General features: G+C 41.9%; 1 protein-coding gene across 1 annotated transcript in view; it reads left to right on the forward strand.

Annotated features, from left to right (window-relative positions):
• LOC119496858 (inactive phospholipase C-like protein 2) overlaps nucleotides 1-14358 on the forward strand; it is a 46934-nt gene that overhangs the window by 20471 nt on the left and 12105 nt on the right. The window contains exons 2-4 of the mRNA XM_037784491.1: nucleotides 3767-6250; nucleotides 7409-7612; nucleotides 11682-11757. Of these exons, the coding sequence (XP_037640419.1) occupies nucleotides 3767-6250; nucleotides 7409-7612; nucleotides 11682-11757 (2764 nt within the window). The remainder of the gene's footprint in view (nucleotides 1-3766; nucleotides 6251-7408; nucleotides 7613-11681; nucleotides 11758-14358) is intronic.

Genomic DNA, 14358 nt, shown 5'->3' on the forward strand with positions numbered 1-14358 from the left:
TTCCCTTGGAAAATATGTGGAAATTTAGTGACCCATTCCAATTAATTTTGTTAAAAGACGACAACCTTATTAAAAAGATAAAAGTCTTAATAGAGGCTACGCTGCTGACATTACTTGGTCGTTTCAGGTATTCCCACTTTATAGCTCGTTTTGGTGCTGTGCTCTGGCCCGGCTAATAAAAAAACGTCCTGATCATAGTTTACTTTGAAGATCATATTCTTAGACTTCAAGAAACAGAGATTAACATAGATGATAAGTGATATTTATGTCTAGAAGAATATGTACCCTATAAAGCACATATCTGATTGCACTATAAATAGACAATCCGATGATGGCAATCTCGACTTTTAAAATACCATATGAGGAATAATGAAACTATACTTGATTGCTGACTTCCACCAGAGACAGAAAAAGGACAGTTGCATAAGAAACAAGTGTCCTCAGGAAATAATATCAAATGCTGAGACAGAGATGGGTGTGGGCAGTATTGTTTTCTAGTGTCGGTAAAGGAAGCAGAGGGAAATGCTGATGGGAATGCCTAGCATGACGGCCCTGCTAATAAATACAGCAGGAAGCAGACACATACTATCAGTGAGCTGTGACCGTAAGTTCACATTCTTGCCCAGATCATAAGGATTATGTGCGGTCATGCATTTAGGTTTTAAGCTCCCCTTTTCATGTAATGAACTCTCCTTAAGCAGCAGACTGTGTACAATAATGTGATTATAATGTTTACATTTGACTCAACATGGAGAGGTGTAAGATTCTACCAATCAGAGTAAATGTGCCAGTCTGTGTGTTTTGCAATACTCCAACACACAGATGGGATTTATAATGATTAATTAATATTGAAAATTCATTACGTAATATTATTTGGCCCACTGGCAGGCTTCCCTGGATTGCCTAAAACTGTATATGATTATCATGAAGTGGGCATGTCTGTAAAGGAGAGACTCGTGGGTACCCACAAAATCCATTTTCATTCATATCAGATCTTGAGGTCAGAGGTCAAAGGACCCCTTTGAGAATTGCCATGCCAGTTTTCCCTCGCCAAAATTTAGCATAACTTCGTAGAGCTTTTTAGTATTCCTCCCGACATGCTCGTATGACATGGTTGGTGTCATGGATTCCTTAGCTTTTTTAGTTTCATATGATGCTGGTACCTTCACTCTAGCTCTAAAACTGAGCCTGCTACAGCCTCTCAAAAAAGAAAAGTAGAGTTGGCCGAGGGCGGCGGTGCCCTCAAGGAGTGTTAGTGGTTAAGCCTCCTTGGCTTCCGTCCTCCTCTGTACATCATCCATTTCGTTTTATTATTCTATGTAATCTTAATTATGCAAACAAATAAACAATCTCACCGAGACTGTGCTGTCAGCAGCAGGCTGCACTGTCAGTATCTGTTCCTTTTGCTGCATCTTTGCGACTTAAACTCTCTCTGGGAGAGACACGTGTTCTCCGGAGGGCCAAAAGTATTATTAATCACGACCACATCCCGTCCAGTGAGTTCACACTAATGCCTTCAGGACGGCGCTATCTGCCGCCTCCCAGAAAGACAAACTGCTATACTCCGAGTCGTTCATTCCCTCCGTCATTAAGCTGCTGAACGCAGAGTAGCTATCTTGAATGAACAAAAGTCTATTTTGAATGTAAAAGTTATTTTGCACAAACCATATGATGGTTGTCCGTGTTTGCAATTAGGTACATTCGTGGAATGTAATTTGTTATGTGCAATACTCTTGGCACTTTATTCTATTTATTATTTTATCTCCTCTGGTTTTTATTCTTGTATTTATTGTTTTTATTTAAAATATTTTTATTCTCATACTTTTATTTATCTTGCACCTCCCCATATGCCATCTACTGTGTTCCCTCTGTGATATATGACTGTGCAGTATGAATGTGTATATGTCTCGGTGGACTGTAGAAACTGAATTGCCCTTCAGGGATAAAGAAAGCTATATGTATCTGTATCTTGTCCGATTGCAAACAAGTACATATATAGTGTAGCACAGCTAGTCCCTGTGTGTGTGTCTAACAGCAACTTCTGAGCCACGGTAGTATGGTGAGACAATAGGGGGAAGTAAGCAGACAAAAACAAGTCATTATGATAAAACTGCTTCAAAATGTACAAAAAAAGCTGGTATTGTGAGAAATGACGGCTACACTGTCATCTATCTAAGTCGGGGTTATCACATGTCTTATTATTAATATTGTCAGCTGAATGGGTGACGTAAAAGGAGGAAGATGTAAATGTCAGAAAGAGCGGAGGATGTGTGAAAGCTCCTATATGCATATGCATATGCATATATAGACATGTAGATATAGACATCAATCATACACGTAACCCATCATTCGTATTATTAAATCACATTTTGTGACTTTGCCCATCTGTCTTTAAAGGGACAATGTGTATGTTTTGCCATGTTTCTACAGTAGCCCAGAATGGACAAACCACTTTGTTAACTTTTCCCACTTGGGCCAGAGTCGATAACGTTACTCAGTCCGGAGTTAACCCCCGTCACTCCACTCAGCCGCTAGGAAACAAGAAACAGGAAACCTCTTTGTCTTGAGGAGCTGCAGCATTTATTTCTACACAAACTGCAACTTCCACTGTACATTCACTAGATATTCTCAAAGCTAAACTATCTGTCTTGTGCTCCACTAGCTCACTTGTTCGCTCACAACATCACACACATTCGCCGCTGCTCTCTCTGTCTATCTTCAACACTTAACTTCTCACCACACACACTATATGCACTGGCTCTGCTATTCTCCAAATGACCTATGCTACTGTTACAACAGCTCAGTACAGCATGTGAGGTGTCATGCACATCTCAGTTTGATTATATGAGAGGCTGTGAAGGTTTTTCCGCATTTCATTAAATCCCAAAGGAACATTAAGATCAAGGGTTTCTTTTAGAGTGCAGCATAAGGAATTCTTAACTTGGCAACATCATATAGTAGACAAAATGATGCATTGCTTTTGTATCAAGTGGGACCATTAAGCTGCCACATGATTATTAACAAGGGTTTGGCTGGTTTTAGATTTGTGAAATGAGTTTGACTAATCCAAATTATAAAATGATGTTTTCTGCTGAAGGAACCAGCTGCAGCGATGGAGCAGGGTTCATTGAAAATGTCAGAAATGTGGCTGCTGTAGATGACTGGATTTGTGTGGGCGATATTCTCCTCAGGGAGAATTCCTGTTGTATCTCCATAATGTACAGTGACAGGTACCTTAAGTCACCCAACAAAGTTGCTGTTGTGATTCTGCTCAGAAAATGTTCAGAGGTAACAAAGGGAGACCAGGAAGGAAGGACATAACATGAAAACGGTATATCAGAGCAGACAGCATGTTGTTTTCTGTTGTAATGTTATGTAAGGGAGAGATGTACTTTGTCTTTATGTTGAAAACTTGAAGGCAGGATATTTAATCCTGAAGTGGAAAAGGTCTTTGAAGTCTTGGAAAGGGAGGTTAAAGTATCAAAAATGTTTTAAAAATGAGCATCATTAGCATCAACATTTACTCTTTGGTTAGCTAATGATGAGGAGCAAAGCACTGATGGGAAAAACCCTTCTATCTTCAAACTGTTTTCTTTTCAGGAAGCAAGAAAACCACGCTTCTATACAGCTGAACAGATTATGCATTATATTCCTTTAAGTTGAAACATAAAATGAGGTTTCAAGGTTTTCCCTCAATGTTTTTTTTTTTTACTTTATCATTCAGTATTAACAGAAGGGTTTTTATTTGTGTTCTGTTTCTCTGCAGGATGCCTCAAGACAGCGTAAAGAAAGAAAGAAGACTGTGTCATTCAGCAGCATGCCCACAGAGAAGAAAATTAGCAGTGCTAGCGACTGCATCAGTGCAATGGTGGATGGCTCTGAGCTGAAGAAAGTGCGATCCAATTCCCGCATCTACCACCGCTACTTTCTCCTTGATGCCGACATGCAGTCTTTGAGATGGGAGCCCTCGAAGAAGGAATCAGAAAAGGCCAAAATTGATGTAAAATCCATCAAGGAAGTGCGGACAGGGAAAAATACAGACACTTTTAGAACTAATGGAACCTATGATCAGATATCAGAGGACTGTGCCTTCTCAATCATCTTTGGGGAGAACTATGAGTCCCTGGACTTGGTGGCAAACACTGCAGATGTAGCCAACATTTGGATAACAGGGCTGAGGTACCTGATCTCCTACGGGAAACATACGTTGAATATGATAGAAACCAGCCAGAACAACATGCGCTCATCTTGGCTGGGTGAACTTTTTGATGAAGCAGACGGTAACAACAGCAAACAAATAACGATATGTGCTGCTGTGCAGCTAGTCAAGAAGTTGAACCCGGGACTTAAAAATGTGAAAATAGAACTGAAGTTCAAGGAGATCCACAAAGCTAAGGACAAAGTAGGTTCTGATGTGACAAAAGATGAGTTCATTGAGGTCTTTCATGATCTTTGCACAAGACCAGAAATTTATTTTCTCTTTGTTCAGTTCTCCAGTAACAAAGAATTTCTGGATACCAAGGACTTAATGATATTTCTGGAGGCAGAGCAGGGTATGGCACAAGTCAGTGAAGACACCAGCTTAGAGGTCATTCAGAAATATGAACCATCTAAAGAGGGCCAGCTCCAGGGTTGGCTTTCTCTTGATGGGTTCACCAACTATCTTATGTCACCAGAGTGCCATATATTTGACCCTGAACAAAAAACAGCATGCCAAGACATGAACCAGCCCTTGTCCCACTATTACATCAATGCATCCCACAACACATATCTGATAGAAGATCAGTTCAGAGGTCCCTCTGATGTGACGGGGTATATCCGTGCCCTCAAGATGGGCTGCCGCAGTGTAGAGCTGGACGTTTGGGATGGGCCTGATAACGAACCTGTTATTTACACTGGGCACACAATGACATCACAGATAGTTTTTCGCAGCGTCATTGACGTTGTCAACAAGTATGCCTTTGTGGCTTCTGAGTTTCCACTGCTACTGTGTTTAGAAAACCACTGCTCCTTAAAGCAGCAGAGAGTCATGTATCAGCACCTAAAGAAGATCCTTGGAGACAAGATCCACATGGATCCTCCAAAACCTGAGGACTGCTACCTCCCCTCTCCCTTAGAACTGAAGGGAAAGATCCTACTGAAGGGTAAGAAACTGAGCACAAACTGCACTGCTTCAGAAGGTGAGGTGACAGACGAGGACGAAGGGGCAGAAATGTCTCAAAGGATGAGCATCGAGTCAGCGGAACAACAGACCATCGCACCCAAAAAATTCCAGCTCTCGAAGGACCTCTCTGATCTGGTGACCTTGTGTAAGTCTGTAGAGTTCAAGGACTTCCCAACATCTTTCCAGAGCCAGAAGCAATGGGAGCTTTGCTCTTTCAATGAGGTCTTTGCCGGTCGCTGCGCCAGTGACTTCCCAGGTGACTTTGTTAACTACAACAAGAAGTACCTTGCGCGAGTTTACCCTAGCCCCATGCGGATTGACTCCAGCAACATGAATCCACAAGATTTCTGGAAGTGTGGTTGCCAGATTGTGGCAATGAACTACCAGACTCCTGGCCTGATGATGGATTTAAACATTGGCTGGTTCCGTCAGAATGGGAACTGTGGCTATGTGCTGCGTCCAGCGATCATGAGGGAGCACGTGTCATATTTTAGTGCCAACACTAAAGATTCAGTGCCTGGTGTTTCTCCCCAGCTCTTACACATCAAGATCATCAGTGGACAAAACTTCCCTAAACCCAAAGGCTCAGGTGCCAAAGGAGACGTAGTGGACCCCTATGTGTACGTGGAAATACACGGCATTCCTGCTGACTGCGCTGAACAAAGGACTAAAACGGTCAACCAGAATGGGGACAACCCTCTGTTCGATGAGAGCTTTGAGTTTCAGATCAATCTCCCTGAGCTTGCAATGGTGCGCTTTGTGGTGCTAGACGACGACTACATTGGCGATGAATTTATCGGCCAATACACCATCCCCTTTGAGTGTCTCCAGCCAGGTTTTCGCCATGTACCGCTACAGTCTCTGACAGGGGAGGTTCTGCCACATACCTGGTTGTTTGTTCATGTGGCCATAACTAATCGAAGAGGAGGCGGCAAACCACACAAAAGGGGACTGTCTGTACGAAAGGGCAAGAAGAGCAGAGAGTATGCCAGCATGAGAGTGCTATCGATGAAGGCCGCGGATGATGTCTTCAAAACAGCCATGCTGCCACTGAGGGAGGCAACAGATCTCAGAGAAAACATGCACGTAAGACATTTAAATCAAACTCATTAAATGCTTATTCTGTTCACTAGTATCCTCTGATGTGTGTACTACTGAGCCAACAACATCATCCAGACTTTTTCTTCCCTTTTCCACCATGGGAATGTTTTTCTGTGGAAGGGTAAACTGAAGAAAATGTAACCCCCAAGTCAAGTATAGATTATAACCAGATTTACTACAAAGACTACTTGAGCATCTAAAAAAAGGCTCCCACTCCGGAAAGAGAAACACAAAACCACCAGGCATAACTGAATCAGATTTTATCTAATCCTTATGTCTTGCGCAATAGTCAAAACAAATTTCGGGAGAAAGTTGAGAAACAATGTGATGAGATTGTAGATGTTTTTTATGATGTTAAAATCACTGCAGCTACAGCCGATGATGATCATGGCCTTTTGCAGGCTGTTAACGTGTTTTAACCAAAGCACTTGCTTATTTTAATGGCTCCCAATTTAAACAAATCCAGTGCCATACCAAACCTTTTTTTCTTGTCTGATATTGAGCAAGCTTTGCCACCACAGGGATCATGAAGACAGTGTAACTTTCTCTTCTTTTCATGATCACATTGATGTCATATTTGTGGTCTTCAATCCTCATTTGAAGTCTCAGTGAAGGCTGTACTGGAGTGTCACAACGCTCTGTGGTCGGTCCCTTGTTGTGTTTCTTCAGGCATTATGTTAGGATTTATTTTTGGTAGCCCTGTTTATATTGCCGTCATTGTGCGATAACAAGCCACTGGCCTTGAGACTATAACACATCTTGGCCGTCCTGTCACAGTTTGTCCCTCCGGTTGTTTATGTAGGGTTTAAATTTGGAGTCTCACAGGAAGGATTTGTGTGTATGTGTGTGTGTTTGTTCCATTTCCGTGTGATACTGTTGTCAGTCCAAAAGGATTGAGTGTTTATGAGTAGCTAACAAGTGCCAAAATGAAAGTTCTCACAGGTAAAGAGTGAGCTTCCAGCCACTTCCTCTGACCTCTCTGTGGGTTTGTGGTCATATATTTGATGCAGATCAATGCCAGATTTACCAGAGTCTTTTACTAGTGGTTATGTCATTAGACATGTGTTATACTTGGCATGCCATTATAAACCAGTATAACTGCATGCAAGCCCAGCTGTAATTTCTCTCCCACTCCCTCTGCAGAATGCCATTGTGCCATTTAAAGAGCTGTGCGGCCTTTCAGCAGTGGCTAACCTGAAGCAGTGCATCTTGGCCCTATCCCCTCGACTGACTGGACCCGACACCACCCCCCTTCTGTTGTTCAACCTCGCTGACCAGTACCCTAACCTGGAGCCCCAAGGCCTGCTTCCAGAGGTCCTCAAGAAAGTCGTCATCACCTACGACATGGTGAGTAGTAGTCTGAAAGAGTTCTTCAATTTATTTGCACAATAATAACACCTGGAGGTACATGTGAGACAAGCAGATGGATCAAATAAGTTACCATAATTAAAAAGAAGAGACACAAATTACTGATCTCTGTGGATAAAATATAAAAGGGGGGATTTTACATTCAGTTATGCAAACCTCAAAGAATACAAGAAAATCAAAGAGAAACAAATCATCAGACAGGATTATGTGTTTTTTCTTTCTTGTCCATCCTCGTGGTTCTCTATATTAACTAGTTTAAGGGGGATTTGGCAGTGGTGCTATCTTTGTATCTCTCTATTTATGTATCTATTTATGCATCCATCCATTAAAGGAAAAAAAAAGAGAAGACCCTACCAAGCAAACAAGCTTCAACTAAATCAAATCAATATATTGGCTTTACTGGACTTAATGGGGGCATACAGAGATGGTGAGGTAACGCGGCTGGAGCTCTGTTAAGTAATAAAATCAATGTTCAGTTATGCAACATGCCATTGAGGCTATTCCCAGACAACGCCGTTACCCTGAACACATCCTGTTCTCTTAAATTGATTCTCAACACATTTTTTATTTCAGGCACGAAGCAGAAATCCCCTGCAAAAATCCACTGGCAGAGTAGAGCAACAAGTGAACTACTTTAAATAATTTTGCATCCAGTAATTAGAGTATATTTTATCAGATTTATCTCCAGCCTTCGGCTGTAGCATTATGCCCCCAGAATATTTATTTAACCCTGTAAAATGGGATTCAGTGTTTAGCATCAGTGTCTGAGCACAGCTGTTCTTGGTGTCACACATTTGCAGTGTGCATAGAGTGGGAGCACACACATATTGGAGAAGGCACACATGGTGTTGGTAGCATCATATTGAATATTTTGTAATACGTTTGTAATATGCTCTCTGACAATTTGAGTGGCACTTCACACAAAGATGAGATGTGCACACCTGTGTGACACTTGCAAAGACCTGATAGAAATTTCACATGTAATTCAACTTGTTATGGAAACGACGCATGGAGATAGAATTAAGTGTTATCTGCATCCAGCTGTGTTGTTTTTATGGCACACCTCATCCCTTGGGACTCAGATGAACATCTGAAAAGGGGGGATGATGCTGAAAAGACTCAGACGGATTAAGGTGACCTCTCTGCTGGATTCAGACTCGGGGAGTAGAGGGATAGTTAATTGGACCTGATGGAAAGAACGCCAGGAAAATTGAGTTGGAGGGAAGAAAGGAGAAAATGACGGGTGTTTGGGGACCAAAATCGAATAAATTAAGAGCAAGGGCTTAAGTGGTGTGAAGCTGCAGGCCTTGATCGTCAGCAGAGTGCCAGAGGAGACGGAGAGCAGGAAGGTGCACAGCTGAAGAGGAGCTGACAAATACAGAGGCATCAATGAAAAGAGGAGAGCCGAACTTAAAGAGTAGTAAATAATGTATGGAACAGTACAATTTAAAAATTCAGACGCTGTCAAAATCCACCACTGGGACTAACCAGGCTTTCGCTTCCTAATTGGCAAAAATAGAATCTGGGTCTCAATCTCTGCCCATTTGTGCGCTGAGGAAAAAAGTGCAGCGACTGAGCATGATGCCAGCGTGTGCTCTTAGATAACGCTCTGATTTCAGTTTGTTTTCACAACAGATGAACCTAGGGCACAGCCTGTTAATAGAGATGAGTTTGGAACACTTAACCAAGGGGAATACAAAGCCCATATGTTGGTCATTGATTTGTCCAACAGTAAGCCAATTCTTTTTTTTTTCTATGGAACTTGAGTATATATGAGTATCATAAATATTATTTCTATGTATAATTATTCATCTGCGTATCTCCAATATTTTTCATTCACAGTCTGTTTTGTTTCGAATGTATTCCCCTTTAGTTTTTTACTAGTTGCGTGCATAATGGCATTGCCAAGCTAACATCAACTTAAAAATAAATGAGCATTTGTGTCTTTGTGGATAATAATAGTAATAGAACTAAACGTAGCACTTACAAGAGGTGGTCTTTAGTGTGCAAATGGGGCACAGTCCACCCACTTACCTTAGAACGTGCCTTTAAATACATTTGAGATGCCGTCTCTGCCACCAAGACGGTAATTTCTTCTCCCATCAGGGAAGTAATCACAGCGTGTGCGACAGCTCTAAGTGCCGCAACTGCAGCTGCGGAGTGACACAAAACAGCCACAATCACTTAGTCATGATTGCTTTCAGCGTAACATGGTGATTCACTACATGGGTTTTTAAAACTGTTATTCTATAGGTTTCTTACTGTCAACAAATCTAATGAAAAGATCAAAACCAACCATTGTGTTAGCCTGCCTCTCAATACTTTCTGAATTCTTGACCCTCTCTGTGGCACTCAAGCCGAATAGTTCCCACTAATCACATGAATCTTAAAAAAATGGGTCACAAATATATAATTTCACTTTTTTAAAAAGGCTCCGTAATCTCTTAAAGCAGCTGTGCACTGTGCATTTTTCAAACAGGAATAACTGGTGCATGTGTTTGATGCTCTTGTGAGTATTTCCAGCAGCAGGATAGTATGTGGGATTGACTTAAAATAAACCACACTGCTCATGTTCATAGTAATGAAGGAACATGTCACCAAGTGCAACAGTGTGGCTCATTTATATGTTTTTAATAGTTTTTTGGACAACAATGGAGCTCTATGTCAATGAAGAATAAGCTATATCAGGCTTTGGATGCACAGGCAATACTCAATTCATTGTTGGTTTTGGTCTTTTCATGGGATTTGACAATAAGAGAAATATATCACTAGACTGCACCTTTTTAATAAAACCGTCTATGGGAGTAATATGAGTTTACTTGTATTTCTAAAATATGTTTTCATCTTGCCCATGTTCCCTCCATTCTCTTCCTGACACCCCCCTGCATTTCCTCCCCCACCCGCTCTCTTCCCTCGCTGGCTGGCCACAGAGCTGGCATGCTCCAAAGATCGATCTCAGGGGTGTGATGTTGGTCACTGCTCTTTTTTTCAGCGGGGCTTTGTTACACTGAGCCTTTATAAAATGGTGTTTTTCTTTCCTTCCTTTCCGTCTTGGCAGCAGAGCAGGGCAGACTGGCTTTGTGACACGACCTCGCTGTGCACTCAAGACAGTTAAGGGAGTGTACAAGCAAATGTACGAGTAGATTACAGCAATCCTGCATACACAAAGGCCCCAGTGCCCAACGGGCACAAATTGAAATCAAAAGCAGAGCAACATTTGGGTACATATATCATCTCCGTCAGATGAAACAATCGAGCTATTGCTAAGCTAATCAAAGAGAAAGATCCAGATGGTCTGTCAGGCACCCTGTTCACTCAGTGCTTATTTACCTCTATCTGTGACAGGCTACATATGCATCATTAACCTTGGGAAACACCAATGTGCTGTTGTGCTTGTGTAAGGAAGCCAAAGGTTTTTTTTAAGGGTGGTGTGGGGCGGGTGGGTTGTTGGCATTTAATATTTAAATAGATTCCCAAAGTTTTTGAGTCTGGCATAATGGCCACCATGAGACTTGTAACAGTCTGCAGGTCAGCAGAGTTTGTGCACTCAATTAAGGCTGAGCATAACACCGCAGGAGCTAAACGTTGCATCTTTCACAGCTGCAATTTCACAGATAACACGGTAGTGGTCTGCTTCAAAATGACTCGCATGTTTGTTATACTCTCTTCATAATCATATGACCTTGATTATCTGCCTTTCCTTTTACAGAGATTCTTTTAAAACCAAGTACCGGGACTGACATTTATATCTCCGGAAGACGAAACAGTATTCCTGTTTGACGGGGGTAAAAAAAACATGCAACTTTTAATTAACCCTAATTGCTTGTGTCTCCTTCCCTCTAATTTTGGCTTTCAAAAATGCAATTCAGCGACCACGCCCACCGACGTGCCTGTAATAACAGCTTGTTTTTCTGAGCCCTCCCTGGATTGAAACACCCGGCCACCAGACGGAGACGGCTCCCTGCTTTATTGTGGGATGCCAGTTTTTTTTTTCTGATGTGGAAAAATACAGGCAAATATAAGCAATATGTTTTTTGTCTCCTCTCAGGTGATCCAGACCAGCAAGACTCTGCTGGAGAACTCTGAGGGGCTGCATGAGAGGATTTTACTCACCCAAAAAGCAGGTAAGAGATGGTCAGATGGCAAAGGAGAACAACTATAAAAAGCTGTTTCCTGACACCATTAGACAGCTTGCCCAATGGCCCCGCCATCTCTCTGAAGCCACACAACGCAGATCACTCAATATGAAATTTGATTGAACTGATTATACTTTGCTTATTTGCATAAGTGGAATTACCATTTGAATCATGTTCAAGTATGTGATCCCGTCACCGCATCCCTTTGAAAAGCTGTGGTTCAGACAGAGGTGTTTAATTCACACCAGCAACAGCCTCTGTGCTGTATTTTAATTGCAAGGTTTGGTTTAGGGTTCAGAGAGGTGAGTGAACTGGAAAACATCAAAGCTAACAGATGGCGGTACACCTATAGTTCTTCTCCACCAGACGCTCCTATCTGTTTTTAATGTGTTTATGCAGTCCTGACTTTCTAGCCTATTGCAACAGAATGACTTAAGCCTACCATACACTGGAAGACTTTTAAAAGACTGAAGTCTGACACCCTCCCACATCTGAAAACAATTTACGATTGGCTCAATTTCGGAGAGTGCAGACCAGATTTTACTGAGCGTGTGTTGCACACCAAAGATATGATGCATTGATGAAGCATGACCCAGTCTCTTTCAATAGGCCTTGGGACATTGGTTAGTTAGCTAGCTATAGCACATGGCATATTCACTGGAGATTTGGAGAGCTGCAGCTTTTTTCCTTCTCCACTCCATCGTGGTACAAATGGGAGGACACGTCAAAGAGACTCTCTTGTTCATTCCACAACTCCACCAGTTTCTCCATGTTTACTTTCTACCCCATTTGCTGCTTTCTGTTTGGTGCTGGAGAAAGCGCACCTATTGGTTATTGACAATGTTCGCATCATTGAACTTACGATATTAAACTTGTTTGATTTTATCAGAACGTCAAGACGACAGACAGCTTGGACTGAGTTTTATGACCACCTTACACTAAACGATCGAGATCACGGACGTGCGCTGCAACTCTAGCAAAACTCTTGTGATTTTATTAATTGGAAATATGTCTGCGACAGTGAAATCGCTTGAAAGGTCTTTTTAAAGTAAGGTCGGCATTAATGTGTCCAGGGGTAAAGCAACTCCAGTCAGCTTTTCTGGGAAGCAAAGTTGGATTGGCAGCTCATCAGTTTAGGCTCTGCTGGATTTAAGAATATGCACACAGACAGAGTCTCAAGAGGGAAAACATTGGCATAGGATGCTGTCAAAGGATGGACAGCTCTCTTCCTCTGCTGTGTTTTATCTGTGCTCCTGTTGTTTTCAGAGGTCAGTCTTTATTCTGTGACAATTCTTGTTTAATTGCAAGTGTTGCAGTCCATGCAGCCGAATAGGTAAAACCTGTTCATGAGAAGAAATTCAATTTTGACATTAAACCTGCAGTAGGCAGAATGTTTCTGGCATCATTGGGCAAAAATTACATAATGACATTTCAGCATATTGTAATTCAAGTGTTCTGAGAGAAAACTAGACTTCTGCACCTCCTCATGGCTCTGTTTTCAGGCTTTAAAAAATGTAGCCCGGGATGGGAGACTTTGACCAATCACAGGTCATTTCAGAGAGAGAGAGAGCGTTCCTATTGGCTGTGCTCCGGCTGGTGGGCGGGGCTTGGTATTTCCTCAACTTGATCTCAACATGGCTGCCCGGTCACAAACGTTCTCATTTTACAGCTAAACAGTACACTACAAGATGTTTCTCGTAATATTTGAGGCGAGAAATAGGTATTACAGTAACAGAATATTGATTCATATTTGATCAGCGCTGCCTAGTTTAACCGTTTGATCGGAGTTTGTGAGTGATTGACAGCTGGCTCATGGATGGCAGCTGGACGGCAGACTCCAGCTCGACTCTGATTGGTTGTTTTCCTCCGGTCTGTGAAATCTTGCAGATACCATCAGGAGCACCGGAGGACACAGAGGCACATGTTTTATAAAAATAACTTTTTTTGAATCATATTTGCTCCATTTCTACCCACTGCTGCTTTAATGTGCTTTATATAAATGCCGCACTGTCTGGCCATGAATTCCATCTAAGTAGCATAGAAGGCTAATTTATCACTGAATAAGCCTGCTGGAAGAGCCAAGTGAGAGTGGAAGGATGGTAGAGAGACGGACAATCATTACCACGGCTCAGCTTTATTGGTTTCCAGATGGATGGACTTATAAAATATTCAATTTCTATTGTCTTGGCACATCAGAGAGGAGGAGGACTGTCTCTTTAAACCAATGCGATGATCAAAGGCTTCATGCTGTTCTTTTTCTTTGGTGTTTTTATTTCGACCACCTTCCAGCCCTTAACAATTACCAGCCAGTGGCTTCAGATGCTCTGATGTTGAGCTTACTAGCATCAGAAAGATCCCCCCCGAAGCCTCTGCTCACATCTTTGCAGCTGGGATTTTTTATTTTGACCGTTGTCTCTTTGGTTCAGATTCGGCTGGAGCATGTGCAATTTTAAAATGGCTAATGTATGAAATGAGTGAGTTGTATCTGCGTTCTTTAATCATACAGTAATGACCCTGTTCTGGGATCTGTACTGCCTTTGCCGGCATCTTCCTTATTCAGTTTTAAAGACCGGATGTTTGCAGTTTACA

The sequence above is a fragment of the Sebastes umbrosus genome, chromosome 11 (genome assembly GCF_015220745.1).
Source record: "Sebastes umbrosus isolate fSebUmb1 chromosome 11, fSebUmb1.pri, whole genome shotgun sequence".
Classification (NCBI taxonomy): Eukaryota; Metazoa; Chordata; class Actinopteri; order Perciformes; family Sebastidae; genus Sebastes; species Sebastes umbrosus.